This window comes from Canis aureus, chromosome 19, assembly GCF_053574225.1.
Source record: "Canis aureus isolate CA01 chromosome 19, VMU_Caureus_v.1.0, whole genome shotgun sequence".
Classification (NCBI taxonomy): Eukaryota; Metazoa; Chordata; class Mammalia; order Carnivora; family Canidae; genus Canis; species Canis aureus.
In genome coordinates, this window is record NC_135629.1 from 38295538 (window position 1) to 38311432 (window position 15895).

At 37.3% G+C, this 15895-nt stretch overlaps 1 protein-coding gene across 32 annotated transcripts in view; it reads left to right on the top strand.

Moving 5' to 3' along the window:
* The window catches only part of PBRM1 (polybromo 1), a 121621-nt gene that overhangs the window by 44248 nt on the left and 61478 nt on the right, over positions 1-15895 (top strand). For 19 of the 32 annotated variants that reach the window (XM_077858600.1, XM_077858605.1, XM_077858591.1 and 16 more), the window contains 6 exons: positions 278-491; positions 3257-3398; positions 4627-4724; positions 6846-6890; positions 12648-12924; positions 14917-15022. In XM_077858600.1, coding sequence (XP_077714726.1) covers positions 278-491; positions 3257-3398; positions 4627-4724; positions 6846-6890; positions 12648-12924; positions 14917-15022 — 882 coding nt within the window. The remainder of the gene's footprint in view (positions 1-277; positions 492-3256; positions 3399-4626; positions 4725-6845; positions 6891-12647; positions 12925-14916; positions 15023-15895) is intronic. The other 13 variants (XM_077858620.1, XM_077858619.1, XM_077858615.1 and 10 more) reach the window with 1 other exon arrangement.

The following is a 15895-nucleotide window of genomic DNA, read 5'->3' on the forward strand; positions in this document are numbered from 1 at the left end:
CTGGGTGGCTCAGTAAGTTAAGTGTCTGCCTTCAGCTCAGGTCATGATCCTGGAGTCCTAGGATTGAGCCCCATGACAGGCTCTGTGCTCCGGGATCCTGCTTCTCCCTCTCTGTCTCCCCATTCATTCTCTTTCACACTCTCTCAAATAAATAAAGTCTTTTAAAAAAAAAAATAACATAAACTCAAACATTGATAGCTTACTCTGGAAGGTCGTTAAAAGAACTTTAAAGTATGGTTCTTCCCCTTATAAATACTTTTTTTTTTTTTTTTTTTAGCTGCACGTTATGAAGAAGGAGAGTCGGAAGCAGAAAGTATTACTTCATTTATGGATGTTTCAAACCCTTTTTATCAGCTTTATGACACAGTTAGGAGTTGTCGGAATAATCAAGGGCAGCTAATAGCTGAACCTTTTTTCCATTTACCTTCAAAGAAAAAATACCCTGATTATTATCAGCAAATTAAAATGCCCATATCCCTACAACAGATCAGGTAAGGTGCCTTCTATGTTACTCAATAAAAATCCATTTTCTTGTGGTTGAGCCTGCACATATATCTCCTTGCTAAAATGGATACAGATATTAAAGGTAAAAATATTTTCACATGTCTAGAGTATGTCTTGAATATCACTTCTAAATGAAAACTGAGAAATAAATTTGATTTAATACAAAAGATATTCTTTGTACTATAATAGAGTCAAGGCAAATAAAAGGTATTCCAGCTAAGCATTTTGTTTGTCAGATTATAGACTATAAAAAGTCATGCAGCTCAAAATTTAACTGTTCATTTTCTTATAACTAGGGAAGGAAAGCACAAAAATCTTTCTACTTGTACTTTTTATTGATATTTTAATTACAGCAATTTAATTATATTTAAATTTTGTGTCTGTAGTTGAGCCTCCAGAATAAGTATAGGCAGCTGTTAGAGAATTCATTTTCATTAGCTGAAAAAATACCTATAAGATGGTTCATCCTGGTTTCCCTTTTCTGCTTAGAAAATGTTAAAACAATCATTGGGGGTAGCCTGGCTAGCTGAGTCAGTAGAGCGTGCCACATTTGATCCCAAAGTCATGAGTTCAAGCCCCACATTGGGCATGTAGTGTATTTTGAATGAATGAATGAATGAATGAATGAATGAATGAATGAAATAACAGATGAACAATCAGAATTCAGACAGAATATTGAAACCACCACATCGTCGTTAAAAAGTAATAGGAAATAAGTAATATTTTAACTCTCACAGTGCTGGTTAGATTCTACAGTATACCCAAATAGAGGCAACCAGGTAAAAAATATATCTTAACTTGGCAAAATCAGAGTAAGCTTGTATTTACCAGGACAAATAACTAACCTCCCAAATAGTAGGAATAAAATTCTTACACTTGTTGGATTCTAGAAAATAAGATTGGCTAAAATTTTATGATTTGTTGACAGAAGGATGATAGTTGAGTGTCATCAAAAGCAGTAAAAATAGGGGTGCCTGGATGGTGCAGTCGGTAACTATCTGACTCTTGGTTTCAGCTCAGGTTGTGATCTCTGGGTCCTGGGATAGAGTCCTGCCTTGGGCTCCATGCTCAGAGTCTGCTTAAGATTCTCTCTCCCTTTGCCCACCCCCCTCCCATACACACACACATGCTCATCTCTTTTTCTAAGATAAATAAATCATTTTTTTAAAAGGCAACAAAAATGAAAGAGTGGGCAGGAGCTAGACAGTGTGGCTCCATATGCCACCTTCCACCATGCTGGGGCTTCTCATCCCCATCTTTTATTTCTCATTGTGCCTGTCCTGCCCCCCACTATCCTTGATGAACATCAGTTGTTAAATATCTGCAGATTTATTATAGATTGTCATTTACAAGTTTGAGTTCCACATCTGTTCTTTGTGGGTATTTAGAATATTCAGCACATTACCCTTACTGTTGGCAGGAGTAAGTCTGAGGCAGTAACTTAAATTCTGGGTGCTAGCTATGTAGGCTGGTACCAAGAGCTGAGTTTATGGTTTGCTTCACCCCAGAGGTGTTCTCTAACATTTGTATCTTTTGAGCACTACATGGAATCTGCATATAATGTGCAAATGCTTCAGTCAAAAGATTTAAAAGTCTATCCTATGTGCATACAGAGTTAGAGCAAACTGTGATTCTTCATTTTGTGTAAAATGTATAAGGGACATGGGGTGCCTAGGTGGCTCAGTTGGTGAGGCATCCAACTCTTGATTTTGCTCAGGGCATGATCTCAATGTTGTGGGATCAAGCCATGAGTCAATTAGCAGGGAGTCTGCTTGAGAGTCTCTCTCTCTCCCTCTGCCCGTTTCCCCCTGTGTGCACTTGCATGTGTTCTCTCTTTCTCTCAAATCAAAAAAGAAATCTTTAAAAAAATAATGTAGGGACACCTGGGAGGCATAGTTAGTTAAGCATCCAACTCTTGTTTTGGCTGACGTAGTGATGGTCTTAAGATTGAGCCACATGTCAAGTTCTGCACTCAGTGCAGAGTCTGCTTGAGATTCTCTGTCTCTGCCCCTCCTGCTCATGCTCTGTCTCTCTAATAATAATAATAATAATAATAATAACAATAACAATAATATCTTTAAAGTGTATAAAGAAGTTTATGAGAGGTCGTATTTGCAATAACCGTAGTGTCTGAAAGACATCATAATTCTTAAGACTTTTAAGTAAAATAACTTCAATTTTAAGCCATCATAATTAGTTACAAATGTTTGTATTGGAAGAAAAGTAGTGAATGGACTCTGACATATCTGCCTCTCATTTACCATCTTAAGATCTCTTATATATCCCCTTTCATGATTTTGTGAGTGCATTCCCTTTTCTTTAACATGAACTGGAATGGCCACTTATTTTCACAAGTGACTGGATCACCATGGTTCTTCATTATGGTAGCTTAAAACCTCCCTGATTTTTGTCTTTTCCTAGGGTTTGCATGTTAGCCACTAATAGGGGTTTTCCGTTAGGACTTTTACTAGTATATTTGCTTTGTACTTGACCACCTTGGCACATAGGTCCCCTTATTACTTCTTAGGGTGTTTTGTTCTTCTTGATTTTCAGGTAGACTGTCATACTGCCTAAAAACAATGGTGCTTTTGCCTCCTTTCTATCTTGGAGGTGCCCCTTCTAGGCCTCTCACTAGTATCGTTAGTAAAGAGGCCAGCTAGTGCTTGTTAGCATTTTTGTACTGGGCTTTTCAGTAAGGGTGTTTCATCTTTTTCATAATGGTAAATTGTAGCCATGTGTTTGTCTTTCACAGAACAAAGCTAAAGAACCAAGAATATGAAACTTTAGATCATTTGGAGTGTGATCTGAATTTAATGTTTGAGAATGCCAAACGCTATAATGTTCCCAATTCAGCCATCTACAAGCGAGTTCTAAAATTGCAGCAAGTCATGCAGGTATGATTCCTTGGATTTGCTTAGCTGTGGTGTGTATAATTGAAATAATTTTACACTCATGAATAAGTAAAATCTTTAAAAAAAATAATTTTACAAACTTTGGGTATATGCTTTTAAGATGTGTGATTTCTCCCAGTAATATCACATCATTTATTTCAGCCATAAGTACTGCTGAGGTTTTTTTTTGTTTTTTTTGTTTGTTTGTTTGTTTGTTTGTTTTTTAGAGTTGTCAGGGCCATGTAGAGTAGAAATAGTTCAGACTGGGTTAGCTTTGTGAGTGGAAGGAGCAGGGATTTGTGCCTGGGAAATAATTTTAGGGTCCTCAGGAAGTTTCCCTCCAATCACAGACAATACTGTTGTCATTTAGATTTCATTTCTTTGGTACTAGACTTTGTCTCTGTTAAGATAGAATTGGTCCTAGGAGAAAGGACATCTTAAAACTGACTAATCATTGTACAGTGTTCATGAATTGATCAGATCCTTTCTGAGAGCACATCTTAGTGGGCACACGAAGCCATGGGCCATGTAGGGGTTTTGAAGAAAGGCATAGATATGAAATACAAATTATATCTATTTGTCAGTTTTGGTTAGAATCTTTCTGGAAAGAGAATCTCAGAGCAAGGAAGCAACAAAAGTGATTTTAGATCTTATAGTCTTCATTTTGTGGAGTCCATCCTGGCATCAGTGCTGCGCATTTCCCGTACTTTCTTTCAGCACTATGTGTGTATTCCCTAAGTCTGCAATGGTTGGACTTTGAGCTGTTTGGCAGGAGGTTTTTAAAAATGCATGTGTTGAAAGTAGATCTTCTTTCACTTCTCACATTAAACTTTCTTCTAAGCTACACCATTGTTTAAGAATCCAGGGTACTTCTTAAGAGAAGGGTACTACTTCCAGAGACTACCTTTGAGTTGGTTTCACCTAAAAATGGCAGGATACCCCTACAGCTTGCCTCAATGCTTTTAACAAAATTGAGGCTTTTGTAGTCTTGCAGTTTAGATACTGTTGATTCCTAAACCCTCTGAATACAGTTTTTAATCTCATTTTATGTAGGTCATGCAGGCTTTTGTTAAACCGGGTATTGAAAATGTTTACTGACTCTTTAATTATGTGCATCAACATGTAGTTGCATTTTTCTAAGAGAATCTGTTATGTCTAGCTATTTAACATTCATAAATTTTAGGAGCGTTCAGCAGGGTGAGCTTGACTCTCAGGGTCTGCTCTGTTTCAGGCAAAGAAGAAGGAGCTTGCCAGAAGGGATGACATTGAGGATGGAGACAGCATGATTTCTTCAGCCACCTCTGATGCTGGTAGTGCCAAAAGAAAAAGGTATATACTCTTCTCATAGCTGGAGACATCTCTGTTTCTATTATTTCGTTTTTGATAAGTACAGAAAAGTGTGTTTTTAAGCTTTCAGGTATGAATTCTTTTATAAGCTCTAATTATTTGCTAACAGATCTTTTAAAATTCATTTGGGAATTGTATGATCAGCACTGCCATTGCTCTCAGTGCTGCAGTGGCTGTAGACCTCTTGGATAAAAGTGAGAACTACTTCTGTGGCTCAGCAAAGCACGTTACTCTGTTGGCTGGCTGGGCTATTTTGCTTTAATGTGGCATTGCAGGAGTGCCACTTAAATCTGATTTAGGTAATTTATACATGGTGAATTTCAAAAATTCAGTACTATCACTGCAGTGAAGTAAGTCACTGATACTCCTACGTCCTTGTTTTTCCTTATTAATCTGATCTTTATTTGCCATTTTAAGGATGTCAGATTATAAACTACCAAGTCATAACTTCTTGTAGTGCATAAAATGCTGAACCAGATGTTTGGTTTTTCTGTCTTTCTAATCTTTCTCCAAAATTCCCTCACCCTTCCTTTCTCTCACGGGTTGTATGAAAAGGGCACCTCATTGTGAGACTCTGAAGCTGGACTCCTATAAAGAATATCCTGCAAGAACATCTCTTTTGTCTACGCCTCCTACACAGTTTCTCTGGCTCGATCTTTGTGGAACATCATATTCTCCCTCAGCCTTAACTATCTCACCATCTTTGTAGCAGCACTCACTGCAGGGAGGACATTTTAAACAAAAAATAAGCAAATCACTAATAACGGGGGCAGATTCAGAGTCGAATGAAGAAGTCACTAGTAACTGTTGACACTGTTTTGTTCATGCATTAATAGATCCACTGAGATCAGAGGATTTTAAAAAAGTGGTTTATAAAAGAGAAGCTGTCCTATCTTTTCCTTTTATAAATAGCATTTGGGAAAATTTTTTTAGCTTTGAGAGTAACTGCTGTGCTATGCCATGGTAACTAAATTGACTGGTGTACCCTAAGATGTGAGTCTCCTCCATTACTGGCCTATGAATTTCATCCTTCCAAGTTCTTAATTCCTTGTTATACCAGGGACAACGGAGGAAAAATGTGAAACCAGATAAGAGACATCAAATCAAGGACATCTTTGAGTGTAATTATATAACTCTACTACAGCATCACCTGTGTTTTCCAGATCAGTCACCCATCAAAGATAAAAACTTCTAAGGCAAAAGAAGGTAATACAGGCAAAAGTGATGGTACAGTTAGTGCCAACACTGAATGGAAAGAGAGATTTGAAACTAGTTGAGCATTAAAATAGTTCTGAGGAAGCATTAGCCCAGGCCAGATCCTTAAAAATGACCTCTCTGTCTCTGTGGCTTGTAGTTGGTGGGACAATCCAGGTAGATCAAAGGAAAGTTATTACTCTAAAACCTCCCACAAAAAGAAAACTAAGCATTATGTTGTTGAAGTCATAAAATCCCACTTTAGATAAAACATCTCTGTGAACAGGTTTCCTAGAAAGTGTTTTTAATAATAAAGTGAAAAACACAAATAAGAAGAACAAATATAAATCATTGCTAAAGTAATAAAAGAACATACCTGGTTTTGAAATACAGGCATGAGTTGACATTAAGAGGTTGAGAGAAGCAAGTGCTATACTTTGAACTTTGTGGCAAAGGAAGAAACATAACGAGCCTTTTAGAAGGTAGCTCGTTACATTAAGAGGTTTTGCTAATGAGAAATAGACTTTTCTGGAATTCAGGCAAACACAGCTGCCTAGTAGGTTAAGTTTAGCTTGTCCAGAGAAGTCAGGGCCAGGTTCCCCAAGTACCCTTGACTCCTAAATACTGTGTATGATTCTATCTTTGCCTTATTTTTTTTAATATCTAAGAGTGTGGGGAAAATTGACGTATGTTCTCTTCATTCTGGGAGTGCATTCTTTTCCCCCATCCCTTTGCCCAAAAATCTACCTGCTGTCTTCCATGTTAAAATGTTCCAAATATTCTTAATACCTTTTATCCTTTGGGTCGAATAAGCCTCTTTTTTCTCAACCATATTTGGTTTATACATGACCCTCCGATATTGCCTGTTTTGTTTCTCTTCACATGTAATGTTTGTTTCTGCTTTCCCAGGAACACTCTTGACAGTGAGATGTTGGGTCTCAGGAGGCTCTCCAGGTGTGCAGTCCTTTATTATGCATAAACATTTTTTAAAGTATAACTTCTGTGGCATGGTCAGTACTGATTAGATTAAAAGTGAAGTCTTAAGCATGAAATAAGTTTGTATTTTCTTACAAATAAAGAAAGCAGTATAGTTAGAAGTATAGTTGGTAGAGTAAATTCAGAATTAGTTCACCTCGATACTTTCTAAAGCCTTAATTTGTTGCTAACTTTGCCAGTGGCCACAAGCCCTCTCACCAATCATTGTGATTGTGCTTGTGTGGCAGTAGGTGGAGGCTGAGAATATGGTGGCGTTGCCAGTGTCCAGAGGCTGGCAGACGCTGATTCCTTTTCAGGGATAGCTTTTACACATTGAGGGGTGGTAGAAGGATCAAAACCGAAGTTGATGGTCCAAGTGATGTCAGCCTGTGTTGGTGCCTGTGCATTGGGTTAGTGCTTTTCAAGCATGAATACATTTTATCAGTCTCTGATCTTGCCCATGTTTTATTTCTTTGAAAGCATCCATTCTTTTGCATGTCACGATTTTAAAAACAGCTTTTGAGTTGCCGTGTTATAGCCCTAGCCATCATTGCGTGGTGCTTTTATTTTCACTTTAGCCTTCTGGCATTCATGGAGTGTCAATTGCTTGCAGAACACCAGACTCTACTCTTAGAGGCTATAAAGGAGAATGTTTAGGCATCACCTCTACATGCCAGGAACTTACTGGCCAGGAAGAGAGAGGCAGGTTGAAAACACATAAAAGTATGTGGGAGCAATGTCATAGAATAATTGCACAAAGTACTCAGTTGTGTGGTTCTATAGAACTACATACACGATTGCCCGGATAGCTCGGAAATATGATTTCTCTATCATGCTTTTCTTTGCAAGTTAGATGTTCTAAAGTTATCTACATGCTGCTCCCGTATGCAGTCCACTCTACAAAATTACTGTGTTATCATTATCTACCTCCTAAATTGTCCTTAAGAAAAATTTTCTTAGATCATAAATTTAAGAAAAAAACATGGGTTCTATTTCTTTTACATCCTTCATAGTGTGTATGGCACTAACTCTGGGCAGTAGTAGAAATAGAAATGTGGGACATCATGGAGTAGTATTACAACCCCAAGCTCTAGAACCTAATAGCCCAAGTCCAAATCCTAGTTATTCTGATTAGTTCTGTGATCTGAAAAAGAGTCGATAAGTATACCTACATAAGATTGTTGAGAGTACCTGGGTGGTTGATGTGTTTCAAGCCCTTAGAACTGGGCCTGGGTGCAGTTAGTACTCAATAAATGTAACTGATTATTTTCTGGAAGTAGTTCTCATTGACATCAGGACTTGGTAGATTTCATTTTGTTTTTAGTCTGATGCTACTAGTCTGGGAAAATCATTAGGAAAGGTTTATTATTTATTAAAAGGTTTTACTTAGTAGAAGGTTTTACTCCTTGAAGACTTGAAGATGCAGTGAATGTAGCAAGCCTTGTGAAGGAAAGAAACTTTGGGTTTTAGCCTAACAGCGGACACCACTGAAACTCTAGGACCAGGGAAGGAGTTAAATCCTGGGAGACCTGGGAACCTGTGAATGGGTAGAGGGGCCCACGATAAGTGCCCACCTTTGGGAAAGGGAAGGACATCATGAAAGCAGCCTAGTGATTATCAGCTGATTCAAGTCTTAGTTCTGATTGCTCACTTTATGACCTTAGATATTTGCTTGACCCCTCTAATCTTCCAGTTGTCCAGCTGCAAAACTGGGATAGTCAGTGTATCTGGTTCATAGAGTTTGAGGATTAAATGAGGGTGTACATATAGTGCTTACTTAGCATAGCCCCTGGGCATGTGGGAGAAGTGTTAGCTGTAACTATAAATGGGAATTTTATGTGTAAATATGCAAATGTGAATACATATAATAAATAACAGCTTCAAAGGAAGTAGAATGTTAAGGACATTTGACAACATGGTCAGCCACAAAGTATGAAGGTGAGGACTAACACCGTGGCATGAAAAATTGAAAGATCAGATCCAGAAGGGCTGTGGAGGTTCCTCTAAAACTTGGTGATAAACTAAGAGAAACAAAAAGTGACAGTGTCTTCAGTGTTTCATGTTGGGTGGGGAATCAGGAGGATGACCCTGGGAAATCAAATTCAGAACAGAGCCTCTTCTACCTTCTGTTCTTCATGCAAATTAGAAAAAGCACCCATTTCTCAAGACATTTTCATTTGTTAGAAAACTGCCGTAATATAATGATTTTGTTAACACAGAACTCTTCATGACCTATCTCCTATAAAATTCTAGAACTGCATATTTATTATAACAAGGTCTGTTACCTGAATTGGTGTCCCCTTAAGTGCACAATGATAAACAGCCCTGGTTTTTAACTTCCTTAACATATATTTTACTTCAGTATGTTTAAAGGTGCTGACTTAAAAAAAAAATATATGAGTATGCCAGTTATAAGGTCTGAGATTCATGCACCTTTCCCAGAATGGAGTGGAGTAAACAAATTCTACTTATAGTTAGTGGTCTGAGAGAGGAGGACAGGTAAGATACATAGAGGGCTTCTAAGAAGAATCTGAAAAGCAAAGTGACATTAAAAACGGTAAACAAGGGATGCCTGGGTGGCTCAGCAGCTAAGTGCCTGCTCTCAGCTCAGGGTGTGATCCTGGAGTCTCAGGATCGAGTCCCACATCAGGCACCCTGCATGGAGCCTGCTTCTCCCTCTGCCTGTGTCTCTGCCTCTCTCTCTCTGTGTGTCTCTCATGAATAAATAAATAAAATATTTTTAAAAAGAAAACAGTAAACAAAAAATTAAAACAATAAAAACAGTAAAACAGAAAGTACCAATTAGGGGAATATGGTTTCTGTCTTTTTGTAATGTAGAGTTTATCTCATTTCAGAAAGTATTGAAGTTGCTTTCAAAGTCACAGATGTAGGGATGCCTGGGTGGCTCAGCGGTTGAGCGTCTGCCTTTGGCTCAGGTCATTATCTCACAGTCCCAGGATCGAGTCCCACATTGAGCTCCCTGCATGGAGCCTGCTTCTCCCTCTGCCTACATCTTTGCCTCTCTCTGTCTCTCATGAATTAAATAAATTAAATCTTTAAAAAACTAAAAAGAAAAAGTCACAAATATAATAAAGTTCAGCATCCATATTGGGAAAAGATAAAGCAAATACACCAACCACCCAAGCTAATAGAGTTAGAAATTTCATTGAAGACTATGAAATTTAACTCTAAGTTTTTTCTGGTAGCCAGATATAAACTAGTGAGCCAGTAGTTCTCAGTGTCAAAGGCAGTAGAAGGATTAGGAAAGATGTCGACAAAGTAACAAAACAGTTTTTTCAGAGAAACTATAAGTAACCCTAATAATAAAAGTTTTATTGCCTTGAGGATGGAACCCAGTTACACATTACTCTCTGAAAGAGTGAATAATACAGATGAGGAAAGGATACTATTTGTAGTAAGAGTTCTAAAACAGTACATTTCATTTATTTAGAGCCGTCTCAAATTCAGATTTTACATTTTGGATATGTCCCATTCAAAGCTGCTTGGTGTCAGAGTTATCCCACTCACCATTCTTTTGCTTTTTTGGCATTTTCTCTAAAACTTGATAAAGAAGCTTTCCCTCCTCTTGAATAAAAACTTTTGAAAATCTGCCCTCGACCCACTCTCAGAGTATTTGTAGCTTCCTACAGAAAAGTCCAGTGATTATTGGGGGTGATGTACTGGAGTTAGGAAGGGAAGAGAGCTCACCTGGACCAAGAAAGGAATCTTGGATTGCACTGCGTGATATTCCTGGGATGAAGAGAAATTTCATTTTGAGTTGGTTATTGAAGAGATTTTCCTGGAGTGAGGAGAGATTTCATTATGAGTTGGTTATTGAAGAGATTTTTTTAAACTCAGGTTCAAAATGGGATTCCTGAGTCTTCATTTTGAATTGCGACCCCCTGCAAGTGAGATCTAAAGAAACTATATCTTTTGTAGCTTTAAGCATAGATTTCTGTGATAACAAATTCAGATTCTGAAATTTTTCTTTAGAGGCTTCCTGAAGGTTAATGTCATCTGTGTTCTAATCTGCCCACGTGGGGAGCTCTGTCTCAAGCTCCCCTTCCATTGTCCACTTGCTAAAGTCCTGGACTGAGGGAGGACTCCTCACATCTTTGCCCTCAGATGCCTCTTTGAGGAAATAGTCCCCACTGAATGAAACTTCTCCTGACATATCTAACAATTACTTACTTGACATAAAGACACAAAGATACTGAGAGGAGAAAACAGCAGAAATGATTCTGGAGCCGCTCAGGTAATCCTGAGAGGGGGATTGAGCAGTTTGAGTGAAGACACAGGAAGCAGAAGTCCTTTTTCCCACCTAACCAACCACTTTCAGGCTATCATTGCTCCATGATGCTTGGAAGATAGGCATTTCTGACATATTTTAAAAGCTTGACTTAAAAAAATAAATAAATAAAAAATAAAAGCTTGACTTAAAGATAGATATTTTTTCTCATCTATTATTATTTATTGGGGTTTTTTTTTTCTTTTCTTTTCTTTTTTTTTTTTTAAGTATATTTTGTACTTTGAAGAGAAAGTATCTGGTCTTTGGCCTCTTCATGCCCCAGCAGGAGAGTGAGTCTCAGGGCTAGGAGACCTATTTAGCCACATTGTTTATTTCAGAAATGAACTTCCTTCCATTTATAAGACAGGAAACAGATAAAAAAAGTTTACCTCTAAGTAATTATATGATGTTGTGTTTATTGGATAAAAATTAAGTTATAAATCATTTCTTTTTATTACCTACCTGAGTGTTCATCTGGGGACTGCTGGCTCAGGTCTGGCTATAATTGATCAGTGTCCTGAAAACATAACAAATAATGGGGCAGAAATCATGTTGGAAGATCATCTCTTCTAATAATTCACTGGACATCTCACCTTGGGCAAGTCATTTAGCCATTCTGAGCCAGTCCTCAATAATTAGAAGACAGCCTATCTGTCTTTCTGGGCTCCTTTTGAAATCAGGTTCAAATCTGTGGTCACTGACTTTGTTCCACACCATGTACATCTGTTACTTAGCATCACATCTCATGGGGAGAATTTGGAAAACAAGACAGGGACTGACATTTAAGGATGAGAATTTTCTCAGGTGAACCACAGAGCATTTACTCCTTAAGCTAAGTTGAGATACTGGAATGATGCTGACGGAGCTGGAGGGAGCTGGGACTGACCCAGACTAGATTAATGCAGGAGAGACTTGTGCCCACTGTGGAGACTCTAGTCGTGCAGATAGCGTCCCTTTGTTTTCTGGAAAACAGGATATGCAGGTATTCAAAGTGGTTATCTTAAGAGATGGTACATTCTCACTATGTGGGTTCTGTTTTGGTTTTTTGAAGTGAGGAATGTTAGTAACAGCAGGGAATTGGTAGTTTTATTCCACTTTTGCTGTGTTCTTTAAAAATATATTTCAGCTGATAATAGCATTTCATTTTCTTGGGGTGTTAGAGATTTTTTTTTTTAATCATTGCATTTCATAAATATTCTAAACAGGTTTGTCTGGTGTTCATTGGCTGCTCCTGCCAGAGTCACTATGTTTTAACTATTTGGAAATTCTCCTAATATTTGCTTATAGTTGCCAGCATGTTTACTGTGTTTGTGGCATATGTAATCAATAAATTGTAATCATTATGAACCACCTTCCCACAAGATTTTTTCATTTCATATTCATCCCTGTATGAAGAAAACTGAACCTCTTCTCATTTTTCCCCCTTTTTCCCCCCATCCTCCCAACAGTAAAAAGAACATAAGAAAGCAGCGAATGAAAATCTTATTCAATGTTGTTCTTGAAGCTCGTGAGCCAGGTTCAGGCAGAAGACTTTGTGATCTGTTTATGGTTAAACCATCCAAAAAGGACTATCCTGACTATTATAAAATCATTTTGGAGCCTATGGACTTGAAAATAATTGAGCATAACATTCGCAATGACAAATATGCAGGGGAAGAAGGAATGATAGAAGACATGAAGCTGATGTTCCGGAATGCCAGGCATTACAACGAGGAGGGCTCCCAGGTAAAGATGTGTGGGAATCCTGGGGTAGGCACATTTTCTTTTGGGTCCTGGTAGCATAATGCATTTTGAAAGATTAGATCTAGAGGCCTCACTTAGGTTGCTCTTCTCAGTGACCACCAGCTTAATGCTTTATCTTTTATAAATTGTAAAATGGCAATCCATTGCAAAGGTTAGAAGTTCATACCCATAAGGTGACATTCTAGATTTGAACTTTGCTCTGCCAGTCCCTGTGTGAGAGACTCACCTTCTCTGAACCTCATTGTCCCCGTTTGTGCCCTAGAGTTACTGGTAGTACTTCTGTCAGGGCCATCATAGGATTTAAACAAGGGAGTGTACACAGAGCACATAGTACCCAGATGAAAGCCAGTAACAGTAAAGTCTTTGCACATTGTTACTACCCAGAGTAACCATACTTCTCCAGGAATAGTTTGCATCATAGGATTATATAAAAATCAGGATATTCTCAGAAAGGCACCTTTAAATAATTGATTTTATTATGAAGCATCTTGATTTTCAGTTCTTTATCAGTATGGCTGCAATACATTCTTCCTTCTTTGATATTTTTTGTAACTATTTTTACTGAAGTATAATTGACATGGAACATTATTGGTTTCAAGTGTATAACAACGATTTGATATTTGTACATATTGCAGTATGATCACAGTAAATCTAGTTAACATCTGTCACTATGCATAGTTACAATTTTTTTTTTTCAAATTTCTTTTTCTTGTGAAAACTTTTAAGATATACTCTTAGCAACTTTCAAAAATGCAGTACAGTATTAATAATAGTAGTCACCATGCTGTACACTACATCCTCGTGACTTATTTCTTTTCTTTTTATTTATGTAATTTTTCATTTTTTAAAATTTATTTTCTATACAGGTTTGTGCTTTTTTACCCTTTTATCCATTTTACCCATTCCCCACTCTCTGCATCTGGAAACCACCAATCTGTTCTCACCAATCTACAAGCTTGGGTTTTTGTTTTTGTTTTTGTCTTTTCAGAATCTACATACACATGAGATGATACAGTGTTTGTCTTTCTCTGTCTGACTTATTTCAACTAGCATAATGCCTTCTAGGTCCATCCATATTGTCACAAATAGCAAGATTTCATTCTTTTTTTTTTTTTTTTTTATGGCTGAATGATACACTGTGTGTGTGTGTGTGTGTGTGTGTGTGTGTGTGTTTTCTTTATCCATTCATCTATTGATGGACACTTAGGTTGCTTCTATATCTTGTTTTTGGTAATTAATGCTGCAGGGAACAGGAAAGGGTTCATATACCTTTTCAAGTTTCCTTTATCTCTACTTTAAATCTCCCAGAAATAAAATAACTTTAAAATCATTAATTTCCTTTCTTCTTGATATTACAAATTTAAGTAGGCACTGAGGGTACTTGTGATCAAACCCTCTATCATAGGGGGATGCAGCTGTAGGGGCCATTAGGTGAGTAACCTTGTTCTTGGCTACATATTATCACCCTTGGCTCAGTCTTCAAAGAGAGATCCTAAGCAGGGATTGTTGCTTTTCACAGATCAGAGGCCAGATTGTGAATTCAGATGGATACTAAATCCCATTTAATAATATTTGAGGTATTGCTATTCAACTATCATATATTTTTTAATGTTTATTTCCCATTGAGCTGGGTCTGCTACCTTTTGAGGGTCCAATGGAAGAGAGATTTATGAAAATATATAATTAAGTATCAGAACTTCTGTTAAAACTTGCAGTGATTCTGCCTCTAGTACTCAAACTTTAGCATGTATGTCTACACATAAGAATCACCTGGAAAGCTTAAACAACAAACCATTTGAGGCTGAGTCCCATCCTATAGAGATATGATTTTTTTGCTCTTTAGTGATCTCAAGCTTTATGTCTTTAGTTCCCAATTATGCTAACCTGTGTCTTGAAAACTAATTTATAGCTAAGTGTTCTACCTCGATAGAACGTTTTTTAGAAAATAACTTTAAATATATTTACAAAATATAGGTGTACAATGACGCGCACATCCTGGAGAAGTTACTCAAGGATAAAAGAAAAGAGCTGGGCCCGCTGCCTGATGATGACGATGTGGCTTCTCCCAAACTAAAGCTGAGTAAGGCAGCCTCATGCTTTGTTACTCAGTTTAGTCTGTCAAGGGTAGATTACTGATTCACTGAAATAATATTTAAGTGATGAATGTATTTGACTCACACGCTAGCAGGGAGTTTCTTTCCTCCTCTCAAGCACTCTGTATTTTAAGTAGTTAAACTGTGGAAACCATGTGGGGAATAGATATAAAGTCAGAGGTTTTGTTTACTCTCTTAAATGCCGTGGACATTTTGTAAATATTAAATATTAAGAATAAACATTTTTTCCACATATCATGCCTGCAAGAGTGTGGTGGCAGATTTGGATTTTTTTTTTTTTTTTTGTATGTTTGTTTGCTAAATACTGGAATTTAAAGTGAATCCCAGCAGCAGATCCTAGACAGAATTTGAGAAATTAGAGATACTCAGCCACAGCACTGTAAGTTAATTTCCTTGTCTTTTGAGTGTGGTCTGTGGATGGTGATTTTATTAGAACTATGAGGAGAGAAAAGACAACAAAAGCAGTTAATAACATTGGGCTAAACAAGTTTCTGCCTTATTTAAAATATGTAAATAAAATAAATACTAAGCAAATTAAATTGGTATTGCCATATATTCTTTGGAACTATAATTGCTGAAAGGGGGAAAATAACACCCTGCTTTTTTTATATGAAGTGACTATAAACTGTATTACAATAGTTTGGGGTATGATTTATTGCTAAATGATGATTCCTTCTTATTAAGTTATCCTTTCTTGGAATTGTAGAAGCATGCTGAAGATTTGTAGAAATGTAAATCTTTTATTCTACTTTTTTAGGGACACAGTGTCTTTTAAGAATAGAATTAGTTCTGGGGGGTGCCTGATTGGCTCAGTCGGTGGAACCTGCAACTCTTGAACT